Raw genomic sequence first — 27,325 nt, 5'->3', positions numbered from 1 at the left:
CTCAGGCAAGATACATCCTTGTAAAGACCAGGTCTACTCCCATAATTAACATTTTAAGATAACAGAAGGTTTAATCCAAAGACTGTCCTTAGGCAGGATACATTATTGTTATATAATCCTAAGGAATGTGGAGAAAGAAAAAAAGTTTGTCCTTTCTTCCTCCTTGAGAATTCCAGACCCCTCTCTCTTTGGGGACCCCTAGACTCCCTATCAACCTGCCTAGGAACTGACTCTCTCAAGTCCCTTTTAATGAAGAGGACATCTTTTTTGGGTGTTAGTTCTAGAAGGTCTTATGGGTCTTCATAGAACTGTTCAACTTCAGCTTCTTCGGCATTACTGGTCAGAGCATAAACTTGGATTACTGGGATTACTATGATATTAAATGGTTTGCCTTGAAAACAAATAGAGATCATTGTCATTTTTGAGCCTGCATCCAAGTACTGCATTTCAGACTCTTCTGTTGACTCTGAGGGCTACACCATTTCTTCTAAGGAATTCTTGCCTACAGTAGTAGATGTAATGGTCATTTGAGTTAAATTCACGCATTCCAGTTTTAGGATCAGTTTTAGTATCTTTACTAGAATCAGTTTTAGTAGCTTCTAATTTTCAAGAAAATCTTCCATATCTCTAGATTGTCATAGTATATTGCCACAGATTCCAATATTATATTCTCTTTTTATATATATAAGTTTAAAACTTACTTCTCTATATCTTTGTCTTTTTTCTAATCTTTAATCTTAAATGTTTTTTGTTATCTTTTTTTACTTATCCTTAATCAAGCTTATGATGAGTTTTATCATCAATTTTATTAGTTCTTTCAAAGAATCACTCTTTGGATTATATAGCTTTCATTTTTTGTTTTCCATTTAATTAATTTCAGCTTTTATCTTTATCTAATTGATTTTATTTTTCTGATGTGTTAAGGTGAATATAGTCTTTCATGTGCATCTTCTTTAATAATGAAGGCATTTAAGACTACACATTTTTTCTTACTTTAGCTGTTAGTGAGCCTTCTGTCAAATTTATAATATTGCTGTTAATTTCTTCTTTAATCCAATGGTATGAAGACCATAATATTTAATTTCCAAGGACCTTAATTCAAAAAGCTAGAATTTTTTGCATCATATTATTTGCTTCAGGTTTTATTGGATTATGATATGAGACTGCATCCTATGAAATGTTTATTATTTTGAATTTGTTAAGAATTTCTTTGAAATCAAGTATATGATAGATTCTCATGAAACCTCCGTGGACAAATGAAAAATTAATTGTACCCGCTGTTCATAGGATGTAGAGTTCTTCGTATTTCTATCTATTAAGTTCATTAGTTATACAGTTGACCCTTGAACAATATAAGAGTTAATCCATGTATAACTGATTGTTGGCCTTCCTCATCAGCAGTTCCTCTGTATCCATAGATTCAACCAACAATGGACCATGCAGTAGTGTAGTATTTACTACACTAAAAATTTGTGTTTAAGTGGACCCTTGCAGCTCAAACGCTCAATGTTCAAGGGTAAACTATACATTCAATTTTTTCCATTTGTATCTTTTAAAATATGTGTATTATATATTTCTGTATAACAAATTACCCCAGTACTTAACTGGCTTAAAACCGCAAATGTTTAGTATCTCACAGTTTCTGTGATTCAGAAATCTGAGTACAGCTTAGCTGGGTGGTTCTGCCTGAAGGTCTCTCATGAGCTGGCTATCAAGCTGTTGGCCAGGGCTGCAGTCATTTGTAAGGTTGACTGGACCTGGTGGACCCACTTCCAAGATTGCTGACTCATATGGCTGCAGACACAGCTTTTCAGTTAGCTCCCTACTGGCTATTGACAGAACAGCCACATGGTCCTCTCCACAGGGTATCTGAGTGTTCTCATGACAGAGCAGTAGCTTTTCCCAGAGTGAGTGATCCGAGAGAACAGATAGGAGGCTGTAGTCTCCTTTATGACTTAGTCTCCACAGTTACACACCGGCATTCTTGCTTTTGTTTCTTATTCCTTCCTTAGAAGCAAATCACTAAGTCCAGCCCACGTTCAGGGAGTGGTGTTAGGCTTCACCTTTTAAAGGGAGTATCAAATAATTTGTGGACATTATTTTAAACCAATAATTAAGTTTGAATAATTTACTCTGTGTTTTTAAAAATTTTCTTCTTGCATTTATAGTAAATATATGAAGCAAAAACTTGTTCTTTTGTTTATTGAATACAAGTTTATAAATTAAACTTTCTTTATAAAGTGCCCATTATTATGATATAATGTTGCTTTGTGATAATTTTTAGCACTTTGAATATTAAATTCCACTTTGTCAAATATTAATATTTTCATCTTTACCTTTTCTTTGTTTCATTTACCTTGCTTTCAGTCACCCTTTATTTTTTTTCATGTGTATTTCTCACAAACTATACATACTTGGAGTTTTGTGCTTTAAAGTAGTCTTTCCTTTTGCTGTTTTGGTGAAGTTTTTTAAATTATTGTTTTCTTTGGCATTTTTACCATGCTTTCCTATTCATTACCCATTCCTGACATTTCTAATAAATGATGTATGTGTGTATGCTTCTCAAATAGCTATAACTTTATTCCTTCTTCATCATCCTCTCTCTCCTCCAGGAAGATAAATATGTGTTTTCACACTTTCCATATACATTCCCCATTCAGATGAGATTTGTAGAGAATTTTACTTTTCTCCCTTCACATCCCCTACAAATCCTTAGTTTTGGCTCATGCCAGATTTTTAGTTCTTGACCATTATCAGATTTCCTTCATACTATATCTCTTCTATTTCTTGAATCCTTGTTTTGTATTGGGTTGGCCAAAAAGTTCATTTAGGTTTTTCTGTTAGCTCTTTCAGAGAAAACAATTTCTACATTATTGCTATTGATTTATATTTAATTATGTATTGCAAGGTTCATTGTTCACATCTGTAATCTTTTCTCTTAGTCCTTCCCAGGCTTAAGGACTTTTTATTGTTACTGCTCTTATTTGGTTAAAATATGTTCTTGAGTGTTTTCCTTTGTGGGGCATGTGGATGCTAGGTTCTTTAAATGGAAACTCTTTGAATGCAAAGACTTCGTATTGTTTACTTCTGTGTTTCTAACACCTAAAATTATGTCTGGTGCATAACAAGCAATCAGTACAGGTTCATTGAACACAGGAGTCATGAGCTCTTTCAAACTTCAGGGTGAAGTCTCATTTTAAACCGTAGAAAATTCCCTCTCTTATTTATGTAATTATTGCCTCTTCTCCATCTGTTCCTTTTTCCTGATTCTCGAATGCTTATTGTTGGCATATTAGTTCTCTTGACTCTGAACTCTAACCTCTTACTCATGCCTCATGATTTCCATCGTTTTGCCTTTTGCTCTTTGTGAGAGATTTTTCATCTGCTTGCTCTTTCAGGTCAGCAATGTATTTTTCAACCATTCTATCTTTTAGTTATCACCAGTCTATTGATATTTTAAATTTCAATAGTATATTTTTAATGCCAAGAATTACTGACTTTCTGTTCTTTATTTCACGGTACTCTCATTTTTTAAAAAGTTGGCCTCTGTCTCCTCCAGCACTGTTACCTCATTAGGGAATGGTACTTGAGTAGGTCTGATTGGTCTGCCTCTCTCTGGTTACTGGATCCTCTTAAATATGAGGTTATTTCCATTTTAAATTTTCTGCTTAAGCTAGGCCAAGCTTCTCCATAGTTGGAGGCACAACAACACTTTCTGCTTCTGCATCAAGAGTGTGAGAGGAAGTCTCTGTGTTCCTAGGTGTCTCTAAATGAAGTGTTAGTGTTCTTTTAGTTTCAGAGATGTGAAAGTTCTCCTGCCTTTCCGGTAAGATACAGATCCCTCCCCCACAACCAAGACCACACACATGCTCTGAGACAAAGTGTCCCCTTAATCACAGAGTCTACATGTCCCCTCAGGCCTAGTTCTTCTACGGCTCTCTGCTGCTCCTTAAGCCCCCTTCAGTCCTGGACATCCCAATAGAACCTATAGCCTCCAGCACTCCTCAGACTTCTCCAGGTTACTCATCGCAGCCAGCTGAAGTCTGGGGGAAGGAAGAGTATTAGAGATGCAGAAACACTGCCTTTTCCTTTATGTTTTGATGAACAATAACCTATAGTTTTATAATTGCTCACACTATCTAAGCCCAGTGTGAATAGGTTATGTGAATTCATGTATAAGACAATATAAATTAGTGGGATTGTAAAGTTAGAAATAACATGGAGGTCATAATAAAATGAATCTCTTAGTTTGTGTGGTACTTTATAATTTTTACACACTATAGTAAAAGCACACTGTAGTTTTTACACACTACAGTCTCATGTGAGTTCCAAAGTAGCCCTGTATGATAAGCATGGAAGTTATAATTTAACAGATGGGAAACTAGAGTTCATAATGATCAAATAACTTGCCCAGGGACACATGGGTAATAGTGGAGTTGAATTAGAGAATAAGTCTTCTGGCCCAGAACGCTACACCACTGCTTGCTTGCTGTTTTCCAGTTGCCTTTAGAACATGTTTTGTTGCATACTGACTTCTGGAATTCCTAAGTTATATGCTACAACTTGTATTTTATTTTTTTCAACTATTTTTGTCATATTGATATGAACAATTTAAAATGTATATAAATACTAGGTGGTGAGTATAAAGTAATATTTTCTTACATAATTTGAAACTTAACAAAAGAGAAAATCAAAAATCATTTGAAAAAGTTTAACATATCTAGAATATGTGAATTACTTCTTGAAGGTAACTTTTTGGAAAGAGGACATATATTAGAATATATAAGTATTTAAAATTTTCTTTTTGTAATGTATTTTTTAGACATTTGAATTATCTTACTATGCAATAAAAATGCACTCAACCATTTCTCTACCAGACATGGTGTGTTTTATTTTAGAGTTTACTAGTACAGAAGTAAAGGAAAGAATAGCTGCTATAAAGACCTTTGTCCTAATCCCAGTCTTTTTTTATGCTAACACTATATTTTAAAGTATTATGCTCAGGAGTGGTAATCAACATATTAAACAACAAATATGGCTCTGGTTGGTGAGCAGTCAAGAACACATGCCTCCAACACCTGGTGTAATTGTATCAGAGTGGACTGATGGTATATTAGCTCTGCTCACAGTTGGACAGTACCTTACACTTTCCTGAGTACGTTCATATCCTATCTCTCATTTTTGATCTGGGATGGAGTTGTTTTTACAAATTGAGAGAATCACAGCCTAGAGAAATTAAACAGAGGGTCCCTTAGAATGAACGACTTCTGGCTCTTACTTAGTTCAATGTTTTTCCCTCTTTACCCAAGGAAGAGATGAAAGAATCCATTTTTAATAGGATAATTATCAGGTCCTTTCAGAGAAAACTCATAGTTTTCATGGGTGGGAGTGAGTAGGATGAGCCACCCCCCTGGAGTCTTCCTGTCCCAAGCTAATTCTTTACTTCCAAAAGGTCTCTTGCAGGAGAAGAGTGAAACCTTTCACCCTTGCCCTGGAAGAGTGAAATAGGCTTGAGTGGGTAAGCAGATTTTTCCCAGTGGAAGAACTGACTCAGCCTCTTTTCTCCATATCCGTGTGAACGTTAAGTACAAGACCTTACTTTAAAAAGTACATTCTTTTAACTGCTCCTTTTCCCCTCTCTTCCTTCCACAGAATGGTCTCCCCTCAGTGACCAACCCATATGTTTTTAATGGTGATTTTGTAGATCGAGGAAAAAATTCCATGGAGATCCTAATGATCCTGTTTGTGAGTTTTCTTGTGTACCCAAATGACCTGCACTTGAACAGAGGCAACCATGAGGATTTTATGATGAATATGAGGTAACCTAGCCCTGTAGATTTCCTCTTTTGTTTCCTGTTCTGGAAAATGCTACCATGTTTAGTTCCTAGCAGAGAGTTAGACGTGAGTGTAGAGAAGTAGGGATGAGAATCTCAAGGAAGATCTCAGTTCTTACCCCAGTTTAGCTCCCTCAGTCCTCTACTGTGTGAGTATAAATTGCTCTAAAATTCCCTTCCTATCTTTTCTTCCAATCCTTCCTTCTCCCTTCTATTATGTTCTTCCTCCCATACCCACCCTTCCCAAGTCAAATTGTGTGCTTTCTAGACGTGTTAGGCCAGGTTTGGAGGTGGGGTTGTTCTATGAGCAGGTTTAGATGGACTCATTCTCTCGATACTCTTTTGGCTTGCCTCAGAGTTGTCTCGGAAACTAGTACTGTGTTTTTCACTGATGTGTAATTTTTTTATGACATGGTGATGGCTTCTGGCATAGTTGTTCGTAAACATATTGGAGAATAGTGGTAACATAGCATTTCAGCTATCTGACTCACTGGAAGCTGGGGGAATAAAGATTGGTTAAGTGGTTTACCAGTTTTTGCTGTGAAAGGCATAGTAAGTGACAAATGTTCTTCTTTCCTTTCTTTCCTCTTCCTCCTTTCCCCTTTCCATTCCTCCTCTTCTTCCTCTCCTCCTTTTCTTTTCCTTTTGTTTCTTGTTTTATGAAAAAACAGAATCCAGTTGCACTAGGGAAGTAGAAGGCATGGCATGTTAGATGCTTCAGTGCTGGGCTTTTGAGTAACTGCATCAAAGCTCAGCAACTGATGAGTTTTCTCTTTGGGGCAGTTTTGGCACTTGGCCTGAAAACAAGAGTTTCAATTCTAACCCTAAGGTATGGAAGAAAATGCTAAATATGAAGGAAAAAAATCCCAAGGCTATTTTCAGAGGCTATATATATATATATATATATATATATATATATATATATATAATATAGCTCAATACATATATGTAATATAGCTCAAAACATTTATTTGGGCATGCCATTTATTCTTCCATTTATTTAGCTCTTCAGTTCTATTTGTTGATGCTGTTCAGTCGCTTAGTCGTCCGACTCTTTGTGACCCCATGAACTGTAGCATGCCAGGCTTCCCTGTCCTTCACCATTTCCCAGAGTTTGCTCAGACTCATGTCCATTGAGTTGGTGATGCCATCCATCCATCTTATCCTCCGTCACCCCCTTCTCCTCCTGCCATCAGTCTTTCCCAGCATCAGGGACTTTTTCAGTGAGTCACCGCTACACGTCAGGTGGCCAAAGTGTTGGAGCTTCAGCTTCAGGATCTAGGGCTGAATGGTTACTGAAAGAGACATGGCCCCTGCCCTTCTAGAATTTACATCTAGCAGGGAAGACACAAGTTGAGCAGGTTTTTCAAATGTGATGAATTTGTAAAGAGGGAGATCCAACCTGTCTGAGAGGTGGTTGGAAGGTTCTCCCATAGAAATATGACATTAGCCTGAGACCTGAAGGATGAATTAGGAAACCAAGAGAGGACCATGGCAAGAGTGGATGGGAAACAGTGTTCCACAGTGAAGAGACAACTTAGGCAGAGCTTGAGAAAGGACTTTTTAGATTTGAAAGAAATTCAAGATAGGAGAAGCATAAACTGAAGAACAGAATGGTATCTGATAGAGCTGGAGACATAAGAAATTATTGTAGAGGAATTTGAGCTTTCTTCTGAGAACAGAAGAAAATCATTGAAGAGTATTATAAAATTTGTGTTGTAAGATGCAGCAGTAAGAGTAGTTTGGTGAGGGACAAGAATAGATATGGGGATGCCAGTAGGAAATATAAGAGTTGAAGAGATAGATGATGGGCTCTCACTTAGACTGGGAGATGGAGAAGCAAAGAAGTAGATAGATTCAAGAGGAGTTCAGGCATTGATTTAAGGCTTGGTAACATGATATGGAGGACTTGAAAGAAGAGAGAATCAAGATGACCTCCAGATTCCTAGGTTGAATTTGCAATATCACTGATACTGGGAACATGATAAGAGGAGAAAGGTGGGCTGAGGGAGAATAATGAATTCAGTTGGGGGTAAGCTGATTTGAGATTTGAGGTGCTGTTGAATGGGCAGGACTGAGTTCATTTCAGGAAACATCATGTTACACTGTAGAAGCTTCACATGACATGATTTGTGTGGAAACCTGGAGTGAGTATGCTGCATTCTGACTTCACTTTGTTGGGTGTTCAAGGTATATATTATTATCTTAAGGCAAGGAAAGTATTGGAAAAAACATCTCATCATTAAATCCCTTTTAGTGACTGCTATTCAGGCATTAAACTTCCTGATACTTTTTATTAAAACGCTCAATACGATTACATGAGCTATGTCAGAGAGAGTATTAAGAACCAACTTATTACCTTCTAGGCTTTTCTTTGTCTTTGTTTGGTCTTTTTTCCCTCCTAATCATTCATTTACCATAAGGTATAGGATGTCTGAGAAATTCTATCTAAATGAAAAACATTCTCCCACACACCTTCCCTCAGTGGCCACAGCACACATCTCTGAATACTTGCAGTACTCAGACATGGGTGCCCACCACATATTTCTTAAGTTGTCTTGTATTGGTTTCATGAAAATTTATCTTCTTTTCCCAGCTATACTCTAAACTCCTTGAGGGTAGGGATGACGTCATCAGCTGCCTTTGTTCTTTCCCATAGTGCCTAGCAAAGACTTGAGTAAGTAACAGTTCCAACTGAAGTCTAGTTGCTTGAGTTCTTGATACTTGTGATAGTAAGATATCAAGGACTCGCTTTTTTGCATGACTTGACTCAGGTAAGTGGGAGTTATCAACATTCAGTGAAAGAGTTGAAATCCCATTTTTTTTTCAGGTATGGCTTCACGAAAGAAATTTTACATAAATATAAGGTAAGACTCATCTACTTTTTTTTTTTACATCCTCTTTGCTGTTTATACATAGAAGTTTAAAAAAAGAAAAAGCTTCAAGAAGGATGATGGGAAAATTAATCAGAATCCGGGCCAATAAAAGCACAAAAGGAAGCCTTGGCCATGGTGAAGACCTGTTTTTCTTTCTGGACTAAACGAAGCTTTTTCATTGTGACTTCTGTGTGAGTTTTAACACAGATACAAACTCTGTTGTTTCAAAGATACCTGGGGTTTTTTTACTCAGGTTTGGTAAAACATGAAAATGACTGTCATGAAGGGAAATGTTTTTACTCACAATTCCTTAGAAACTGAAGTCAGTGGAGCACCACACTGTATGGGGCTGCGCCTCAGGGTCAGAGGCAGTGGCAAGAGCCTTTATTGTGGTTTTCTCAGGAAGAAATGGGTGAGGCAGTGTAAGCAGGTTTAGGATTGGCTCGTTTGAGTAATCTCAGCAGGCTCTGGGGTTTACAAGCTGTCCATGGTTGCTTGGTATCTGGCTCGCCCTGGGGTGATTGGAGCAGGAAATAGTGGCCCTGGGTGTGCTGCTCAGTCGTGTCTGACTCTGTGTGACCCCATGGACTGTAGCCCACCAGGCTCCTCTGTCCATGGGAGTCTCAAGGCAAGAATACTGGAGTGGGTTGCCATGCCCTCCTCCCAGAGAATCTTCCTGACCCAGGAATGGAACCCAGGTCTCTCATGTTTCCTGCATTGGCAGGCTGGTTAAATCCGCAAAGGACTAGTTGGGAGGATGGGCTCTGAGTAGGTTTATTTGCATATGAAAGGCACCCTGCTTTACATACAAAAGACAACTCCTTTCTATCTCTAGGAATTAACTAGCCTTGGGAGGGGCAGTCTCTTCCCCTGGGTCAGCAAGTCAAAGTATCAAAAAAAGAGAATTAAAAGATGATTCATGCATGCTTGTTGGTTAGTGTGTCCATCCTGACCTAGTTTGGGTGGCATGAAAACTGTTGGTTTTTGTCCATATGTTGGGACTATTGAGTAAAATTGAACCTATCAGAAAAACAAACTTACTCAAGCTCTTACTTACAGCTGCATGGGAAAAAAATCTTACAAATCTTGGAAGAGGTCTATACCTGGCTCCCAATTGGTACAATCATTGACAATGAAGTCCTGGTCATACATGGAGGGATATCAGAGTCCACAGACTTGAATTTACTCCACCGTATAGAAAGAAACAAAGTAAGAAGCAATGTTTGCATGAATGTTGTCTCAGATTTACAAAGGGATACATACCTCCTTTCATGTATTGTTTTATATAGATTCATGTTTTAGTGATTGCTATAACTCTGAAAAAATGAGTAAAAATTTTAAGAAAATCCATGATTGAGTGATAAAGAACTAAATTGATAACTTCTATGCATAGAAAAAATATTTTTAAAAATTCATGGTGAAAGTGGGAAAATATTGGCATTTCATAATAGTTTCTAAAAGTGAAAAATCTTGATTTTTGAAAAGTTAAAATTTCTAATTAATCAATGTTGTGGTAAAATATACCAACATAAGTTTACCACTTTAACCATTTTTAAGTGTGCAGTTCAGTGGCATTAAGTACTTTCACATTATTGTGCAACTGTCACTACTTGTCACCACCATCTATTTCTAAAACTTTCCATTTTCTGAAACTGAAAATACCCATTAAACACTAATTCCCAATTCCACCTTCCCCAGCCCTTGGCAGCCACCATTCTGTGTTATAGCTCTAAGAATTTGACTCCTCCAGGAGCCTTTTAGAAGTAGAATCATACAGCAGTTTGTTTCTGAATTGGTGTGATTTCCCATATGTATTCTAAATGGCTCATATTTTTTTAAGGGGGGGGGGATAGTTTAATATTTTAAACTTAAGTAACCATATTCAATACAGCAGAAGCAAAGCAGGAATATATATTGACCCTCTGAGGGAAGTGGCTGTGTGGAGCCTGAAGCTCTGAGGCTTAGTGAAAGGCTTCTTTGGTGGGGCTTTGCAGAGTGACTGGATTGCCTTCTGCCTGTCAAGAGCCCAGCCAATGCCCCCAGACTAGGGGAACAGGGGAACCACCTGGGCATGACGACCAGTGGCAACTCTGAGCCCGGTGATCATGTGCGGTCCTAGTGAGAAACCTGAACCCTGCTCCTCAGGACTGTTAATCAAATTCCTACCAATCCAGGCAAGGGGAATCTAGAACCAGAATTTAATTTGATGTGGACATGCGATTCCTGTTCACCTTGAGTTTTTAGAGTCCTTATACCTTTATATACATATGAATGATTGTATTGTCGCCAACTCCTTCTCATCCTTCTAATTTCAGCTTAAACCTACCCCTCCCCTGGAAAGCCCTCCACGACCTCCTGACTAGATCAGGTCCCCGTCCGTATGCTCTCAAGCCCCTTGTACCTATCCTTCATAACAGTTACCAAAATTAAATAAGCAATTGTGGTACTATTTGTTTATCATCTTCCCCTGCTTCTCTAGTTCACTGATATAACTCCAGCACCTAAGATGTAGTCAGTATTAATGTTTGATGAATATTTCCTAAGAGATTTAAGACTGAAATAGGGCAAACCTAAGGTAAAACTGGATAAAAACTTTTTTTTACAACTCCTTTCCTGATTCTGTGCTGATTTTACATACCCCCTCCCCAGCCTCACCCAGTGATAACCATACTTCCTGGTTTACACCTGTTGTCTTGGTGTAGGTGTTAATACCACCTCCCTTTACTCTCAGAAGCACCCCAGTTGCAATAAATTTTAAGGCCACCCTAATTTAAGGTACCTTTTTTAGGATCTCAGCAAATAGTCAAGCCAATAAGCTGTTTGAATCAACATGAGATAGTAATTGTTAACATAATGAGTGGATATGATTCTAGCCAAGAGCAAGGGAACATGATGTTTTTGTCAGTCAAATATTGGCAAGCACATGGCGGGAATGCGACACTCCACCACCACTGGCCCTGTGACAACAGCACTAATCAGCTGTGGCAGCCACTACTAATTAATCAGATTGAAAACTTTTCCTTTCCTGAGGTTAGCCTGAGAAGCCAGTCCTCTCTCAGGCTTTTTGAGATATTAAGAGCATTTCTCTGAAATGTCCATGACTATTTCTGTGGCGACCCTAAATTGAGAGCCACCTTAACCTAGTAAACACTGTGAAGCTCTGACATCAGACAGATGTAGCTAACATTGCATCTATTACATCCTGCTTCTGCCCCTTCCTGGCTGGGTGACTGGGTAAGGTGCCAGTGATTTCTAAGCCTCAGTTCCCACATCTATGCACTAAAGCTAAAAAATACCTGCCATATTGAATTGCTGGGAAGATTAAATATAATTACCTAGATGAAAAAGATGGCATAGAGTAAGCTCTGAACATAAAGCTCTCTTCTCCAACTCTGTCCTCTTTTTCATGATACTTAAAACTGAGGTTTAAATTTCAGTCACCAAGAGAGACCCTGGGGAGAAATTTTGAGGCCAGAAATTTTCCCAGGATACCTCACATTTCACCCCCTTAGGGGATCATTGTTCCACCTACTGTTAAGACTGGCTTTAAAGGTAGAAATTTGACTTGTATGTTTTTTGTCTACCCTGCTGGAATGAAGTTGAACTGGTAGCACGTGTTCTTTGTGTGAAATATAATTGAACTGTAATGAAAGTAGTAGGTTTAAGCCTTTGGAACTCTACTAGATGAGATACAAAAACAGATTTTCAGGTTAGTTTTATAACCCCCACTTGCCCATCTGTTTGGACCTCCAAATGTAGGGGTGAACATGCTTCCTCGTTTACACCTGCTGTATGATTTAGTTGTTCATGGGGAAGGGGTAGAGTTGGGGGAACTCAATGACAACCTCCACTGCAGGTTCATTAAAGGTATTTTGTAAAGTGGGCAGGTTGGAAAGGGTGGGGTGGTGAATGCAGAGGGACAGAGAAGGAAGACTATAATACTTTAGCCTCTGGTTTAGTATTCTTCAAACTCCTTGGCAGAGGTTATGGGAAGAGATTGCTAGTAGGACCCCCAGGAGAAAATGATGATGTGGCACCCAGCAGGGACTGGGCAAAGTGTCCTGATCCCACGTGGCTTTGAAAACAGAAGAGCCACAGTACTTAAGAGACCATGTGGCTTTGTCCTGCCCGATGACCTTATCAGAAGTGAGTTGTGTGGACCCCAAGTTCAGAGTGTCCTCCCAAAATACTCTGCTCTGCCTAAGACCTGGAGACATTTGCTGGGGGGTAGACAGGGAGGTAGGCTGTGAGCTCACTAATAACAGCTGGATTGAATTCCAACCGTCTCAATGAGATAGGACCTCAGAATACGGTTTGCTTTTATTTTTGAAAAATAAAGGTAAGATTTTATAGACACCGTAGTTTATAGAAGAAACTTAAGTGCCTACCTCAGAGAATTGTCCATCGCTGAACTAAGGCTTCCAATGTAATAGAACCATTGCTTCAAATTGTTTTGTGTAAAGGTATGGTGCTACAGAGAAACAAGTATAAAATTGCAGTCTCAAATTATATAAGGGAACATAGAATGGATTATAGTAATTGATCTACTATCAGAAAGACATTTTGTTTCCAAAGAAATACATCGCCTTTGTTACTAGGATTAGATATAATGTTCAGTTGCTGGCACCTCAGACTGAGAACCCAGTGCACTCAAGTTAGAAGGCTTCCAAAGTTTTCAATTTATGTCCCCTTTGTGAACTTTCTTGGACATAGATATACTTTCTCTCATTTCTCCTGGAAAACACAACAAAAAGAAAAGCAGCCATCCTCTTAAGAGGTGTTTCTGAACTCCAGGCCTATTAGTTCTCAGCTCCACGTATAGATAAAGGCTCAGAGGGAGACTTATTTTCCCTTAGCATCTTCCATTTCCCGTCACAATGCCAAAGAACATGTCTCCACTGACATCTGTGCCTCTGAGGTCTTTTAGAAACTCTAATGGGAAACTTTCCCTGTAAGACAGTGTCTCTAGTTTAAAAATGTACAAACAGAGCTTAACAGGCCCAGTTTATAGAGATCAGTGCATCAGTAAGATGAAGGAGGTAGGTGAGATGGAACAGGTGATCATGTATTTTCCATTGAGTTGAGGCACAATAATATAGACAAAATAGCAACTAGTGCTGAAGTTTCTACGTGCAGCACACTAAGCATAGGGTTTGGCTAAAGCGTGAATTTGTTTTGTAGATGAGATCTGTGCTGATGCCGCCAATTCCAATGGATGGAGACCGTGCTGAGAAGAAAAATAAACTGGGTACAGCCACTGTGGCTCTGGGAATCAGAACAAGTGGATCCTTTTCTGAACAATTAACAAAGCAGGAATGGGAGCAGGTAAGTAATCAGACTGTTCACTAAAGTGGCAGTGAAGATGCAGCATAGATGATTTTGTCCCTAGTAATATATAAAAAGTGGCTTGCCTTTCTCAGCAGATCATATCCTTTTCTCTAAATCCATTACTATATTTTAACAGCTTAATTGAAATATCATTCAAATACCATATAATTCACTCACTTAAAGTATATAATTCATTGAGTTTGGTATATTCAAAATGTACAACTGTCCCCACAATCTAAATTTAGAATATTTTCATCACCTGAAAAAGGAACTTCACATACCTATTACCAGTCACTTCCCATTCTCTTCCCATCCCTGCAGATTAGACCTTTTGGTCTTAGTACATTTGTCTATTCTGGACGTATTATAGAAAAGGACCCATACAGCATGTGATCTTTTGGCTCTGGCTCATTTTACTCAGTCAGAATAAAAGATTAGTGCTTTTGCTTTGAGTTTTGGTGTTGTATCTAAGAAGCCATTGCCTAACCCCAAATCGTGAAGATTTATTCCTATGTTTTCCTCTGAAAATTTTATAGTTTCAGCTCTTACATTTAGGTGTCTGATCCATTTTGAGTTAATTTTTGTGGATAGTGTGAGGTAGGTGTCCAAATTCATTTTATTGCATGTGGATATCCAATTATCCCAGCACCATTTGTTAAAAAGACTTCCTCTCATTGAATTTTCTTGGCACCCTTATGAAAAATCAATTGACCATAAATATGAAGGTTTATTTCTAAACTCTTGATTCTATCCGATGATCTATATGTCTATCCTTATGTCAGGATAACACAGTTTTGATCACTATAGCTTTGTAGAAAGTTTTGAAACTATAAAGTGTGAGTTCTCTAGCTTTCTTCTTTTTCAAGATTGTTTTGACTATTCTGGGTCCCTTGAATTTCCATATGAATTTTAGAATCAGCTTGTCAATCTCTATGAAAAAAAAAAAGAGCTGAAATTTTGGTAGGGATTGCCTTGAATTTGTGGATCAATTTAGTTACTATTGCAATCTTAACAATATTGTATCTTTAATTCCATGAATGTGTGATGTCTTTCCATTTGTTTAGATCTTTCATTTCAACAGTGCTTTGTAATCACATACATGGAAACACTTATTAAAGTTATTCCTAGTTTATTCCCAAATACTTTTGACACTATATTAAATAGAATTGTTTTCTTAATTACATTTTGGATTGTTCATTGCTGGTATATATTGACTTTTATATACTGATCTCATGTTGTGAACCTTGATAAACTTGTTTATTCTAACGGTTTTTAGTGGATTCCCTGGGACTTTGTATTAAATATAAACAAGAACATGCTTCTTTCTTTCCAATCTGGCTGCCTTTTATTTCTTTTTTTTGCTTCATTGTCCTGTCTAGAACCTCTAGTATAGTGTTGAAAAATAGAAGTGGTCAGAGTCGACATCCTTGTCTAATTCCTAATATTAGGGGGAAGCATTCAGTCTTTCCCATTAAATATATTAGTTGTTTGTTTATATGTTAACTATCCCTCAACAGATTGAGGAATTTCTCTTCTGTGCCTACTTTCTTGGGTGTTTTTTACCATGATAGAGTGTTCAGTTCAGTTCAGTTCAGTTGGACTTTGTCAAATGCTTTTCTGTATCTGTTAGGATAATCATGTATTGTTTGTTCTTTATTCTACTAATGTGATGTATTACATTGATTGATTTCAGATGTTAAACCAATCTTACATTTCTGGGATAAATCCCACTTGGTCATGGCATATAATCCATTTTATCTGTTGTTGGCTTCATTTTGCTACTTTTTGAGGATTTTAATATTTATATTCATAAAGGATATTAGTCTATAGTTTTCTTTCTTGTGATGTCTTTGGTATTATTGTAAAATCGACCTCATAGGATGAGATAGGAAGCATTATCTCCTCTTCTATTTTTTTGGAGGAGTTTGTGTGAAGTATTGATATTAACTCTTCAAATATGTAGTAGAATTCATCAGTGAAGCCATCTGAGCCTGGACTTTTTTCTTTGTAGGCAGTTTTAAAATGACTAATTCAGTCTTCTTTCTTGCTATAGTTCTATTCAGATTTTTTACTTTTTGAGTAGTTGTGTCTTGGTATCCTTGATAGTTTGTGTCTTTCTTGAAACTTGTCCATTCATCTAGTTTATCTAATTTGTTGGCCTAAAGTTGATTGTAACATATACATATATATGAAATATATTTATTAAAAATATATATTTTGAAATTTCTTTGTGAGCGATGCCTCCTCTTTCATTTCTGATTTTAGTAATCTGAGTCTCTTTTTGCTTGGTCAGTCTCACTAAGATTTTCAGTTTTATTGGTCTCTTCAAAGAATCAATTTTTGTTTATTTTTATTTTTCTCTATTTTCTGTTCTCTCCATTTATTTCTGCTTTAGTCTTTATTTTTTCCTTGCCTTCTGATTTAGATTTATTTTGGTCTTCTTTTTCTAGTTTCCTTAGGTGAAAGTTAGTGTCTTTCATTTGAACTCTTTATCCTTTGCCAACGAAGCTATAGATTTCCCTGTGAGTACTGCTTTAGCTCCATCTTGTGAATTTTGCTATGTTGTGCTTTTGTTTTCAGTCATATCAGAGAATTTTCTAATTACTTTTCTTTAACATATATGTCATTTAGGAATACGTTGTTTAATTTCTGCATATTTGTGGATTTCTCATATTTCCTTCTCTTAATTATTTTTACTTGAATTTGTGGTTGAAGGACATATTAACATGATTGAAATCCTTTTAAAACTTATTGAGGCCTTTTTTTTTTTTTAATGCTCTAGCATTTAGTCTGTCTTGAAAAATGCTCTTGTGTGCTCTTGAGAAGAAAATGTATTCTGTTCTTATTCAGTGAAGTGTTTTATATATATGTATAATAATTGGTTTGAAATACTTGTCTGCTAGTTCAGTTCAGTTGCTCAGTCATGTTCAACTCTTTGCGACCCCATGGACTGCAGCACGCCAGGCCTCCCTGTCCATCACCAACAGACTCAAACTCATTTCCATTGAGTCGGTGATGCCATCCAACCATCTCATCCTCTGTCGTCCCCTTCTCCTTCTGCCCCCAATCCCTCCCAGCATCAGGGTCTTTTCAAATGAGTCAGTTCTTCGCATCAGGTGGCCAAAGTATTGGAGTTTCAGCTTCAGCATCAGTCCTTCCAATGAATATTCAGGACTAATTTCCTTTAGGATTGACTGGTTGGATCTCCTTGCAGTCCAAGGGACTCTCAGGAGTCTTCTCCAACACCACAGTTCAAAAGCATCAATTCTTCGGTGCTCAGCTTTCTTTATAGTCCAACTCTCACATCCATACATGACTACTGGGAAAACCATAGATTTGGCTAGACTGACCTTTGTTGGCAAAGTAATATCTCTGCTTTTTAATATACTGACTAGGTTGGTTGTAACTTTTCTTCAAGGAGTAAGCATCTTTTAATTTCATGGCTGTAGTCACCATCTGCAATGATTTTGGAGCCCAAGAAAATAGTCTCTCATTGTTTCTATTGTTTCCCCATCTATCTGCCATGAAGTGATGGGAACAGATGCCATGATCTTAGTTTTCTGAATGTTGAGTTTTAAGCCAACTTTTTCGCTCTCCTCTTTCACTTTCATCAAGAGGCTCTTTAGTTCTTCTTTGCTTTCTGCCATAAGGGTGGTGTCATCTGCACATCTGAGGTTATTGATATTTCTCCCATCAATCTTGATTCCAGCTTGTGCTTCATCTAGCCCAGCATTTCTCATGATGTACTGTGCATGTAAGTTAAATTGTCACAGGGTGACAATATACAGCCTTGACGTACTCCTTTCCCTATTTGGAACCAGTCTGTTGTTCCATGTCCAGTTCTAACTATTGCTTCCTGACCTGCATACAGATTTCTTAAGAGGCAGGTCAGGTAGTCTGGTATTCCCATCTCTTTAAGAATTTTCCACAGTTTGTTGTCTACTCCTAATCCTCAAAGGCTTATTGTCTGCTTAGTTTTCCCTGTGAAGTTTTTTTCTTGCACGTTTTGTAATTTTTTGTTGAAAACTGAATATTTTAGGCAATATAGTAACTTTCTATGGGGTCTCACAGAGTCGGACACGACTGAAGTGACTTAGCAACAGCAGCAGCAGCAGTAACTTTAATTATTCCCATGCTCCTCTGGGGCTTGTTGTTATTTGTTTTTTGGTTTTTTTTTTTTTTTTTTTTTGCTCATTTATTTGTTTACTGGCTTGTCTGGACTAATTTGGTGAAGTCTGTTCCTTTTCATTGTGTAGCTTCTGATGTCATGCGTCATGAGGTCTTGCCTTGGGCATGCACACAGTTTCCCTGACTACCATGGATGGTTGTAGCTTTAGCTAGGCTCTCTTCAACTATCTTTTCCCCTGATTTCTCCTTTAAGCTTTGGTCCATTTGCCTCTTTTTGTATCAGACCCAGTATTAGCCTTCACTAATTGCTAGCTGATTGTGCTATTGTTTTTAATAATGCCCTGGGGCTCACAAAATAGTTCCACAATCTGATTACATTAAAATTGAACTCCTTTGCAGGAAAGAGAGTGTTGACAATCATCAAGTCTTGTTCTGGCCCTCAGAAGGTTCTTTCTTATCTGTTCCTTTCCCTAATTCTATCAATTAAACGTCTAGCTGGTCTCTTCTTGCTACTAGTATTATGAAACTGCTAGACTGAAGCGACTTAGCAGCAACAGCAGCAGCCTTCTTCTAATTGCTTACTTCCAAGAAGTCTTCATTTCTTGATTCTGTACCCTTATACCTTGATTGCTGAAAATGTTGATCTAAAATGTGATTTCTGAAAATGTGATTTCTAGAAAATGTAAAACACAGTCTAATCAATAAGGAGAAGGAGAAGAGGGAGGATAGAGAGGGAGAGGGAAGAGATGGTAAGGGAGAAATAGAATTCATCACTGACTTGTGCATCCAAAATATTTAACAGTCAAACCAAGTATAAGAGGCATCCTACAGCAAGTAGGAAAGGATGCCTCCTTAAATTTTGATATCCATAATCCAAAGAACAAAGGTTATGGTGAATAAAAAGGATGATGCCAAAAAGATTGCAGTTGTACAAGAAGAAAATCATGACATCTGGAAGCCTGGATGAGTTAGAATTATAGAGGAATGGAGCCTTAAGAAGTGGGAGGGAGGAAACTGGTGACCATTATTCTATAATAGAACCTCCCCTCATTCCAACAATATAGATGAGGCATCTTACAGACTCAGTGTACATGACTGGAACTGACACAGGATAAAATTGACCAGGATTTCATTCCCAATATTTTAATAATTTCAATTGTACCTTTAATTTTTTTTCCTCATTTGTTGGTATGTCATGGTCATGCACACTTTAGTTAGATAGAGTTGAAATTTTCAGATTAAAAACACAATTGCTTTATTTCTTAATATCTATGGGCCATATTGCAATAAAGATCATAGGCTGTTTGTTCCATAATCATGGAAGTGCATGATTCCTGGCAGAGGACTATAATGTAAGTTTCATCTTATATTCCCTGAGATGTGGGGGGAATGTGTGTACTCAAAGCTGAGTCATCATATAGAAACAAGCGTAACCTCTTTAGGACAGATGTATAAGAAGGAGGAGGCCAGAAAGGTTTAAAAAATAATTTTAATTATTTATATCCTGAGTGACTTCCTTCTCTTAATTTGCTTAACAAGTATTTGTTGAGTACCTTCTATGTGTCAGGGACTGTTCTAAGCTTTTGAGAAAGTAATTGAACTCAGATCTATTCCCTCATGGAGTTCACGTTCTAGGCGTAGGAGCTAAATAACATAAATATATATGTATATATGAAGTCATGTTATTTATATTACATATATAATTATATAATAGTAAGTACATATGTTAAGTGAGACGTTCTGTGGAAAAAATTAAAACTAGAACAAGGTTAGGAGAAACCATGAACTTGAGGTGTAGGGGACAGAGTTGTAATTTTAAATAGTTGCAATTTAAATTTTGTAGTCACGTGGCTAGTCACTGGATTTGATTTGAGCAGGATTTGATCCCAGGCTTGACTTTAATGTCCATGCTCTTTTTCTGAAGGGAAAGATGACAAGAGTGGTAGGAGGTCTCAGGAAAGAAATGATCTACTCTAGTCTCCCCTTGTTCAACAAGGTGATGGGTAGACAGGAGTAGGCCTCTGACGACATCTAGGTACCTGCTGGAAGGTTTGTGATGAGCACAGCTTTTAAAATGGCATGTTCAAAAGCTGGAAGGAAGACACATAACTAACGGAACATACAGAAGTGAATCTACAGTATTAGTGTTTTAGAAGAGAAGCTTTTCAATATATCTTTCTGAGCTAGTATCTCTCCCCAAAGCATACTTTTGAAAACAGGATTACTTAAAACTGTAGACAGGCATGGGACACTTCTTGCAGGATTTATTTTGGATTTAAGAGGTTTAAAGGCTGAGACACAAATAGAGTTTTGTTGACCAGGTCATATAAAAGTAAAACCTTTCCAATTTTTAGTTTGAAAATTTTCAAGATGAAATGTTGTAAATACTCTTTCATGCCCTCACCACCCCAAAGGCCCTTGCATTTCAGAGGAGAGGATGTTGAGAAGAGAGAGGAATTTGTTTCACCAGCAAAGGGCCCTTTATAGCATTCTTTGTGAGCCTCAGAGTTAGATCTGTATTGTGGTCATGGACTGGGTAAACCTAGTCAAGTGGATGAATTCTTGGCAAAGAAAAGAATTGTAGAACTCATTGAATGGATGATTCTGAAGAAGCTCACTTTTATAAAATTAATACCCCTTATGACCCTTTATGATTTTGAACCAAAGAAAAGTGAATGTTACCTCTATCTTCCTCATTTCGTTGAGCAGTCAGCTAAGGCCCGAGTAGGTTCCCAGGTGACACAGGTGACACCTGAAGAGCTTTTCATGGCCAGTGCTTATTCTAGTTCAACAGAATTCCAGCATATGTACATTTAATTTATGTAGATTTCAACTATATGCATCTGGCAAAAAGAAAAAAGTGTAAAATTTTAGTTTCGTATAATTCATCATATATTGTACATTATCACATATATAAAATGTTCACTCATCCCTATGTTTGTATAAGGTTTTGTATACAAAATCATGTATAATGTGCTTTAAGAGTAATTTAGAATGTTTTCCTGGGGTAATTTTGGCTGTAAATGGCTTGCATCTCAGGTGGGAATTTAGAAGTTAATTCTCTCCTTATAAAATGCACCTCTTTGTGTTCCATGTTTTCACTTTCATTTTATTAAAGGTCAAATCATGTCTCCAAAACATGAATTCATGGTGTAAAATTCAGATATGACTCAGTTTCAAGTGCAAATGTTATTTTTGTTATGAACACCAGCAAAATAAATAGATTTCTTTGTATTTATTTGTAGGGTAGGGTTCTGCCCGTGTTAGAATTTGATGGGGGAGAAAGGAGAATCATGATACTACTTTTCTTTGTGTGGTTTTAATTCTCACTGAAATCGGTCATCAAAAAATCAGTCATCTTCAAGTGTTTGGGATATGCCTGGTGCAGGGTTTCTCCAGTTCTGACGAGATACTTAGTATTCTAGAGCAGTTTTTCTTTTCTCTCCACCTCACTGTCTTTCCCCTTACTTATTTCTAGCTCCCCTTCAATACCAAACCTGTAAATGGGTCAGGTTTAGTGGGACAGCCATTTCAGGTCTTTTTTCCTTTTTTAAGATTACTTAATTTATTTTAATTGGAAGATAATTACTTTATATATTGTGATGGTTTTTGCCATACATGGACATGAATCAGCCATGGGTATACATGTGTCCCCCATACTGAACTTCCATCTCACCTCCCTCCCCACCCCATCCCTCTGGGTTGTCCCAGAACACTGGCTTTGAGTGCCCTGCTTCATGCATCAAATTTGCACTGGTCATCTATTTTGCATATGGTAGTATACATGTTTCAATGCTATTCTCTCAAATCATCCCACCCTGGCCTTCTCCCACATAGTCCAAAAGTCTGTTCTTCTGTGTTTTTTTTTTTTTTTTTTTTTTGCTGCCTTGCATATAGGATCATTGTTACTGTCTTTCTAAATTCCATATATATGTGTTAATATATTGGAGAGGGAAATGGCAACCCACTCCAGTGTTCTTGCCTGGAGAATCCCAGGGACGGGGGAGCCTGGTGGGCTGCTATCTCTGGGGTTACACAGAGTCGGACACAACTGAAGTGACGCAGCAGCAGCAGTGTTAATATATAGTATTTGTGTTTCTTTTTATGACTTAACTTCACTCTGTATAATAGGCTCCAGTTTCATCCACCTCATTAGAACTGACTCAAATGTGTTCCATTGTGTGTATGTACCACAACTTCCTTCTCCATTCATCTGCTAATGGACATCTAGGTTGCTTCCATGTCCTGGCTATTGTAAACAGTACTGCGATGAACATTGGGGTACACGTGTCTCTTTCAATTCTGGTTTCCTTGGTGTGTATGCCCAACAGTGGGACTGCTGGATCATAAAGCAGTTCTATTTCCAGTTTTTTAAGGAATCTCCACACTGTTCTCCATAGTGGCTGTACCAGTTTGCATTCCCACCAACAGTGTAACAGGGTTCCCTTTTCTCCACACCTTCTTTAGCATTTATTGTTTGTAGACTTTTTGATGGCAGCCATTCTGACTGGTATGAGATGGTCTTCATTTTAAGATCTGACTTGGATTCACTGGAATAACTGCACAACTTAAAATACATGCTTCTTCATGCCCTCCAAGGAAACATGTGGAAAATACAGTCTATTTGACTATGAAAAATTAGAAAAAAAGTCTGTTAGAACTTTGCAATACTTTACAAGTCATCTGGCCCAAACCTCTGATTTTAAAGAAAATGAGACCCAGAGATTTTTCTCAAGGTTGCATCAGTCAGTTCAGTCACTCAGTTGTGTCTGACTCTTTGCGACCCCATGGACTGCAGCACACCAGGCTTTCCTGTCCATCACCAACTCCTGGAGCTTGCTCAAACTCATGTCCATCAAGTCGGTGATGCCATTCAACCATCTCATCCTCTGTGGTCCCCTTCTCCTCCTGCCTTCAATCTCTCCCAGCATCAGGGTCTTTTCAAATGAGTCAGTTCTTCACATCAGGTGGCCAAAGTATTGGAGTTTCAGCTTCAGCATCAGTCCTTTCAAAGAATATTCAGGACTGATTTCCTTTAGGATTGATGGGTTTGATCTCCAAGGTTGCATAGCTTTAGCTCTAAAGCTAGTTTTTCACACTACTACTGAAGCTCCCATCAGTTCAGTTCAGTCGCTCAGTCGTGTCCGACTCTTTGCGACCTCATGAATCGCAGCACGCCAGGCCTCCCTGTCCATCACAAACTCCCGGAGTTCACTGAGACTCACGTCCATTGAGTCAGTGATGCCATCCAGCCATCTCATCTGTCGTCCCCTTCTCCTCCTGCCCCCAATCCCTCCCAGCATCAGAGTCTTTTCCAATGAGTCAACTCTTCGCATGAGGTGGCCAAAGTCCTGGAGTTTCAGCTTTAGTATCATTCCCTCCAAAGAAATCCCAGGGCTGATCTCCTTCAGAATGGACTGGTTGGATCTCCTTGCAGTCCAAGGGACTCTCAAGAGTCTTCTCCAACACCACAGTTCAAAAGCATCAATTCTTCAGCGCTCAGCCTTCTTCACCATCCAACTCTCGCATCCATACATGACCACAGGAGAAACCATAGCCTTGACTAGACAGACCTTTGTTGGCAAAGTAATGTCTCTGCTTTTGAATATGCTATCTAGGTTGGTCATAACTTTCCTTCCAAAGAGTAAGCATCTTTTAATTTCATGGCTGCAGTCACCATCTGCAGTGATTTTGGAGCCCAGAAAAATAAAGTCTGACACTGTTTCCCCATCTATTTCCCATGAAGTGATAGGACCGGATGCCATAGGAGATGTTTAAATAAAGAAATGTTTTATGTAGATTAGAGGTACAAACAGGGAGCCCCCAAATTTTATGAAAAATTCTTAGAAACTTGGGTCTTCAGTCCTGAGTATCATGCAGCCTGCATTTGCTGTTTCAAGTCCAAAAGGAAATATTATACTAATAACATACTTGTGGATTCAAGAGAACACATTGTGGAAACCAGTCAGTGGCTAAATATACTGCTGAAGCTGAGAATGAACTCATCAAGGGGGTGGTGGGGCAAAAAGTGAAGGCGATGCTTTAGAAGCTATTCTTGGATGAACAGTTGACTATATCTGTGATGGGGAAAGGCCTTCTCATTCTGTTTATTCAACAGGACAAAAACCAGGGCCAAAACCATAGCTGGGAGACCTAGCATACCTGTTTGAACATAATTGAAAACACCAAATAAATGTGTGTTCATTGTGGGGAATGACTTTCTGCTTTGAACATGGCAGTGAAGTTCTTTTTAAGAGAAAAGAGCTTGTAGATTCAGCAATTGTGAAATAATGAAGATAGAATTTTAAAAATGTAGATTTTAAAAAAGCCCAAAGGCTGATTCTTCGTGATTACTAAATATTGCTGTGTTTGGTTACTGGGGATGAGTAGAATGGGATTGTGGTGGCTATGGGCATTGAAATTATTTTGGAAAAGATTCATGGAGGAGGTGAGTATGAAACAGTTTTGAAAGAGAATTAGAGTTAGGAAATGGTGAGAAATAGTGAGACTTTGTGATAACTTGGTTAATGTTTCTGGAAAAGAAGTTGAACGTAGAAGGATAAACTCTCACTTGTCAGTGACAGCCTAATCTAATTTGTTGTTCCAAGGTTATCGATATCCTTTGGAGTGATCCCAGAGGCAAAAGAGGCTGCTACCCAAACACGAACCGAGGAGGGGGCTGCTACTTTGGACCAGACATTACCTCCAAGATTCTTAATAAATACCAGTTGAAGATGCTTGTTAGATCTCATGAGTGTAAGCCTGAAGGGTATGAAATCTGCCACGATGGGAAGGTAAGCTAACGGTGTGGGTGACCTCCTCACCGACATCCCTCCCTCGAGGCCTAGTCTTTCTTTACAGGATGTTTGACTTCAAGGCCATGGGAAGATGTCTTCCCTAGTCCCAGAACAGAACTCCATGCTTTGGTAGACAAGAACAGGAGACTGTCGGGTTCACAGAGGTTATTTGAAGGAGCCTCATTGTCCCTTACCCCAAGAGATACTTGGTTTATTTCCCCGATCTTCCTAATCCCAGCGATAGGAACTGACATAGGACCCTAAGTACACACACACAAAGGCTTTATTTTATGCTGATCGCAAGGCAAGTCTCCAGTAGTGGGGTGAAGAGTGTATGTATCCTCCCAGAACACAGAAAGGTGGCAGTGAATCACTTGCTCTCTTTTACCTTTTGTACTTGCCTGTGCAGAACAGAGCCACAAAACACACTGCCCTTCTATTCACTGACTAGGGGAGCTCTGCCAGGTCCCTCACTGTGGGCAGTTTGGCAGCAACCACTGAAATGGAGTGTGTTCTGCTTCTTCCGTGCTTTCTGATAGGCTAGAGAGGTGAGGTCTGAGGAGCTGGTTTCTGGCCCCAAGTTGTCCTGGGATGCCCCCCTTTCTCTTAGTGAACAGCAGTAGTTAAAAAGAAATACCAAATTTCATGGCCTTTCCTTCTATTTCAACACTTTCACTTTTCTTAACTCTCTTAATTCATTGGAGTCTCATCCTTTGCAGGATGGTAAGGCAAGTATTCTTTAGGGTTTATTTGTAATTAAAAAAAAAAAAAAACAGAAAAAAGCAGTGGCTTGTCTGAAGTGACATGTGCATTTGGGCAGGATTAGGTCTAAATCAGCTTTCCTGTCACTAACAAGTATTATGCTCCAAGACTCTTCATCTTCCATCACACCCCCAAGACTGGTTCCTTCCCAACAGAGTGATCATGGTCCCTTATCTAGCCACTATTTCTCTGACCTTGAAGCACTGGTTTGATGGGGGCCCTGAGCCCTGTAAATCAGTCAGCTACAGACAAAAGAAAAGGACTGTGATATTACACAAGTTTTATTTTGAATGGTCAAATATCACAAGGAAAGAAAAATAAAAGCTTTACCCTGCTGGAAAATTGGAATTTACAAAACTGAGCAGTAAGGAACTGAAATTGAATACAGGATTGCAAGGCCATGCACTGTGGGGATGAGTGGCTAGAAGTTAGTACTCATGGGGACAATGATTTAAAAACCTTGCTTCTCTTCAGTGGAATCACAGGAAATCCCATTAGACTTTGATAATTTGTACGAATTTTGAATTTTGTATAACTTTTGGTTTTTAAGAATTAAGCTGTTTCTGACTTTATTGAAGGACATTTTGAGAACTATGTGAACCTGACGTTCTTTTTCTTTAACCAGGTTATTACTGTATTTTCTGCGTCTAATTATTATGAAGAAGGTAGCAATCGAGGAGCTTATATCAGAATGAGTTCTGGTACGACCCCTCGATTTTTCCAGTACCAAATAACTAAGGCAACATGCTTCAGGCCTCTTTACCAAAGGTGTGTATACTCTAAGGAGCTTTCTGAGCTCTGGTAATGGTGACCACGTAGAACCAGTCCAGAGTGCCTAAGAGCAGCCTTGGGATTGAAGAAAACAACTTACCTGTTACTCATTAGTAGAAACAAAATGAAATAATTCTGGAAACCAAGTGGTGAATGTGCTCTTATTTGAAACCAAGAGCAGTAGTTCTAAAGCAGTCAGCATCCATGAACAGTCCCTAATTGAATATAAGGAAAAGGAGGTCTCTGTACCTACCCAGTCCCATAAGCTCTTGCCTTTTCTGCCCCCAAACACAACCCAGTTGTCTTTGTCCCTTCTCTACCCAGAAGTGTATATGATGGAGTTGAGTGTGTCTCACTGTGTGATGGCATGCATCCCTTACCTTTATTTCCCCCCTTTGACATTATCTTTTTAATATTTTTGTATTCTAAAACAAATATATTTGTTGTTAGGTGTGCTAAAACAAAGTTGTATAAAGAAAATGTTAGTGATCTCTCCCAGTACTTCTCAGTAATTTTTTTCCGCAGAGGCAGCTGAAATTAATAGCCTGGAGGGGACCCTTCCACCCTCTTCTCCTTGCTCCTACAAAAACAGACAAGCAATTTCTCATTCATGGAACTTAAATGTTGAGCACCTACTATGTGTCAGACACTGTTCTAGGCACAGGTGATATTGAAATAAACAAAATAGGCAAAAGTCTTTTTCATCATCAAAGCATATCCCAGTGGAAGGAGAAAGGCAGTAAACAACATACATACATTTTTTTTTTTTTAACAAAGATAGAATCACACTGCACAGTCTATTCTGCAACTGACTCTTTCCCTAAAGATT

General features: G+C 38.3%; 1 protein-coding gene across 8 annotated transcripts in view; it reads left to right on the top strand.

Annotated features, from left to right (window-relative positions):
• PPEF1 (protein phosphatase with EF-hand domain 1) overlaps positions 1-27,325 on the top strand; it is a 157,087-nt gene that overhangs the window by 113,502 nt on the left and 16,260 nt on the right. For 7 of the 8 annotated variants that reach the window (XM_061408023.1, XM_061408027.1, XM_061408028.1 and 4 more), the window contains 6 exons: positions 5,653-5,819; positions 8,665-8,701; positions 9,770-9,919; positions 13,892-14,035; positions 24,775-24,960; positions 26,351-26,493. In XM_061408023.1, coding sequence (XP_061264007.1) covers positions 5,653-5,819; positions 8,665-8,701; positions 9,770-9,919; positions 13,892-14,035; positions 24,775-24,960; positions 26,351-26,493 — 827 coding nt within the window. The remainder of the gene's footprint in view (positions 1-5,652; positions 5,820-8,664; positions 8,702-9,769; positions 9,920-13,891; positions 14,036-24,774; positions 24,961-26,350; positions 26,494-27,325) is intronic. The other variant, XM_061408025.1, reaches the window with a different exon arrangement.

This window comes from Bos javanicus, chromosome X, assembly GCF_032452875.1.
Source record: "Bos javanicus breed banteng chromosome X, ARS-OSU_banteng_1.0, whole genome shotgun sequence".
In the NCBI taxonomy this organism is placed as follows: Eukaryota; Metazoa; Chordata; class Mammalia; order Artiodactyla; family Bovidae; genus Bos; species Bos javanicus.
The sequence above is the reverse complement of the archived record's forward strand: the minus strand, read 5'-3'. Positions and strand labels throughout refer to the sequence as shown.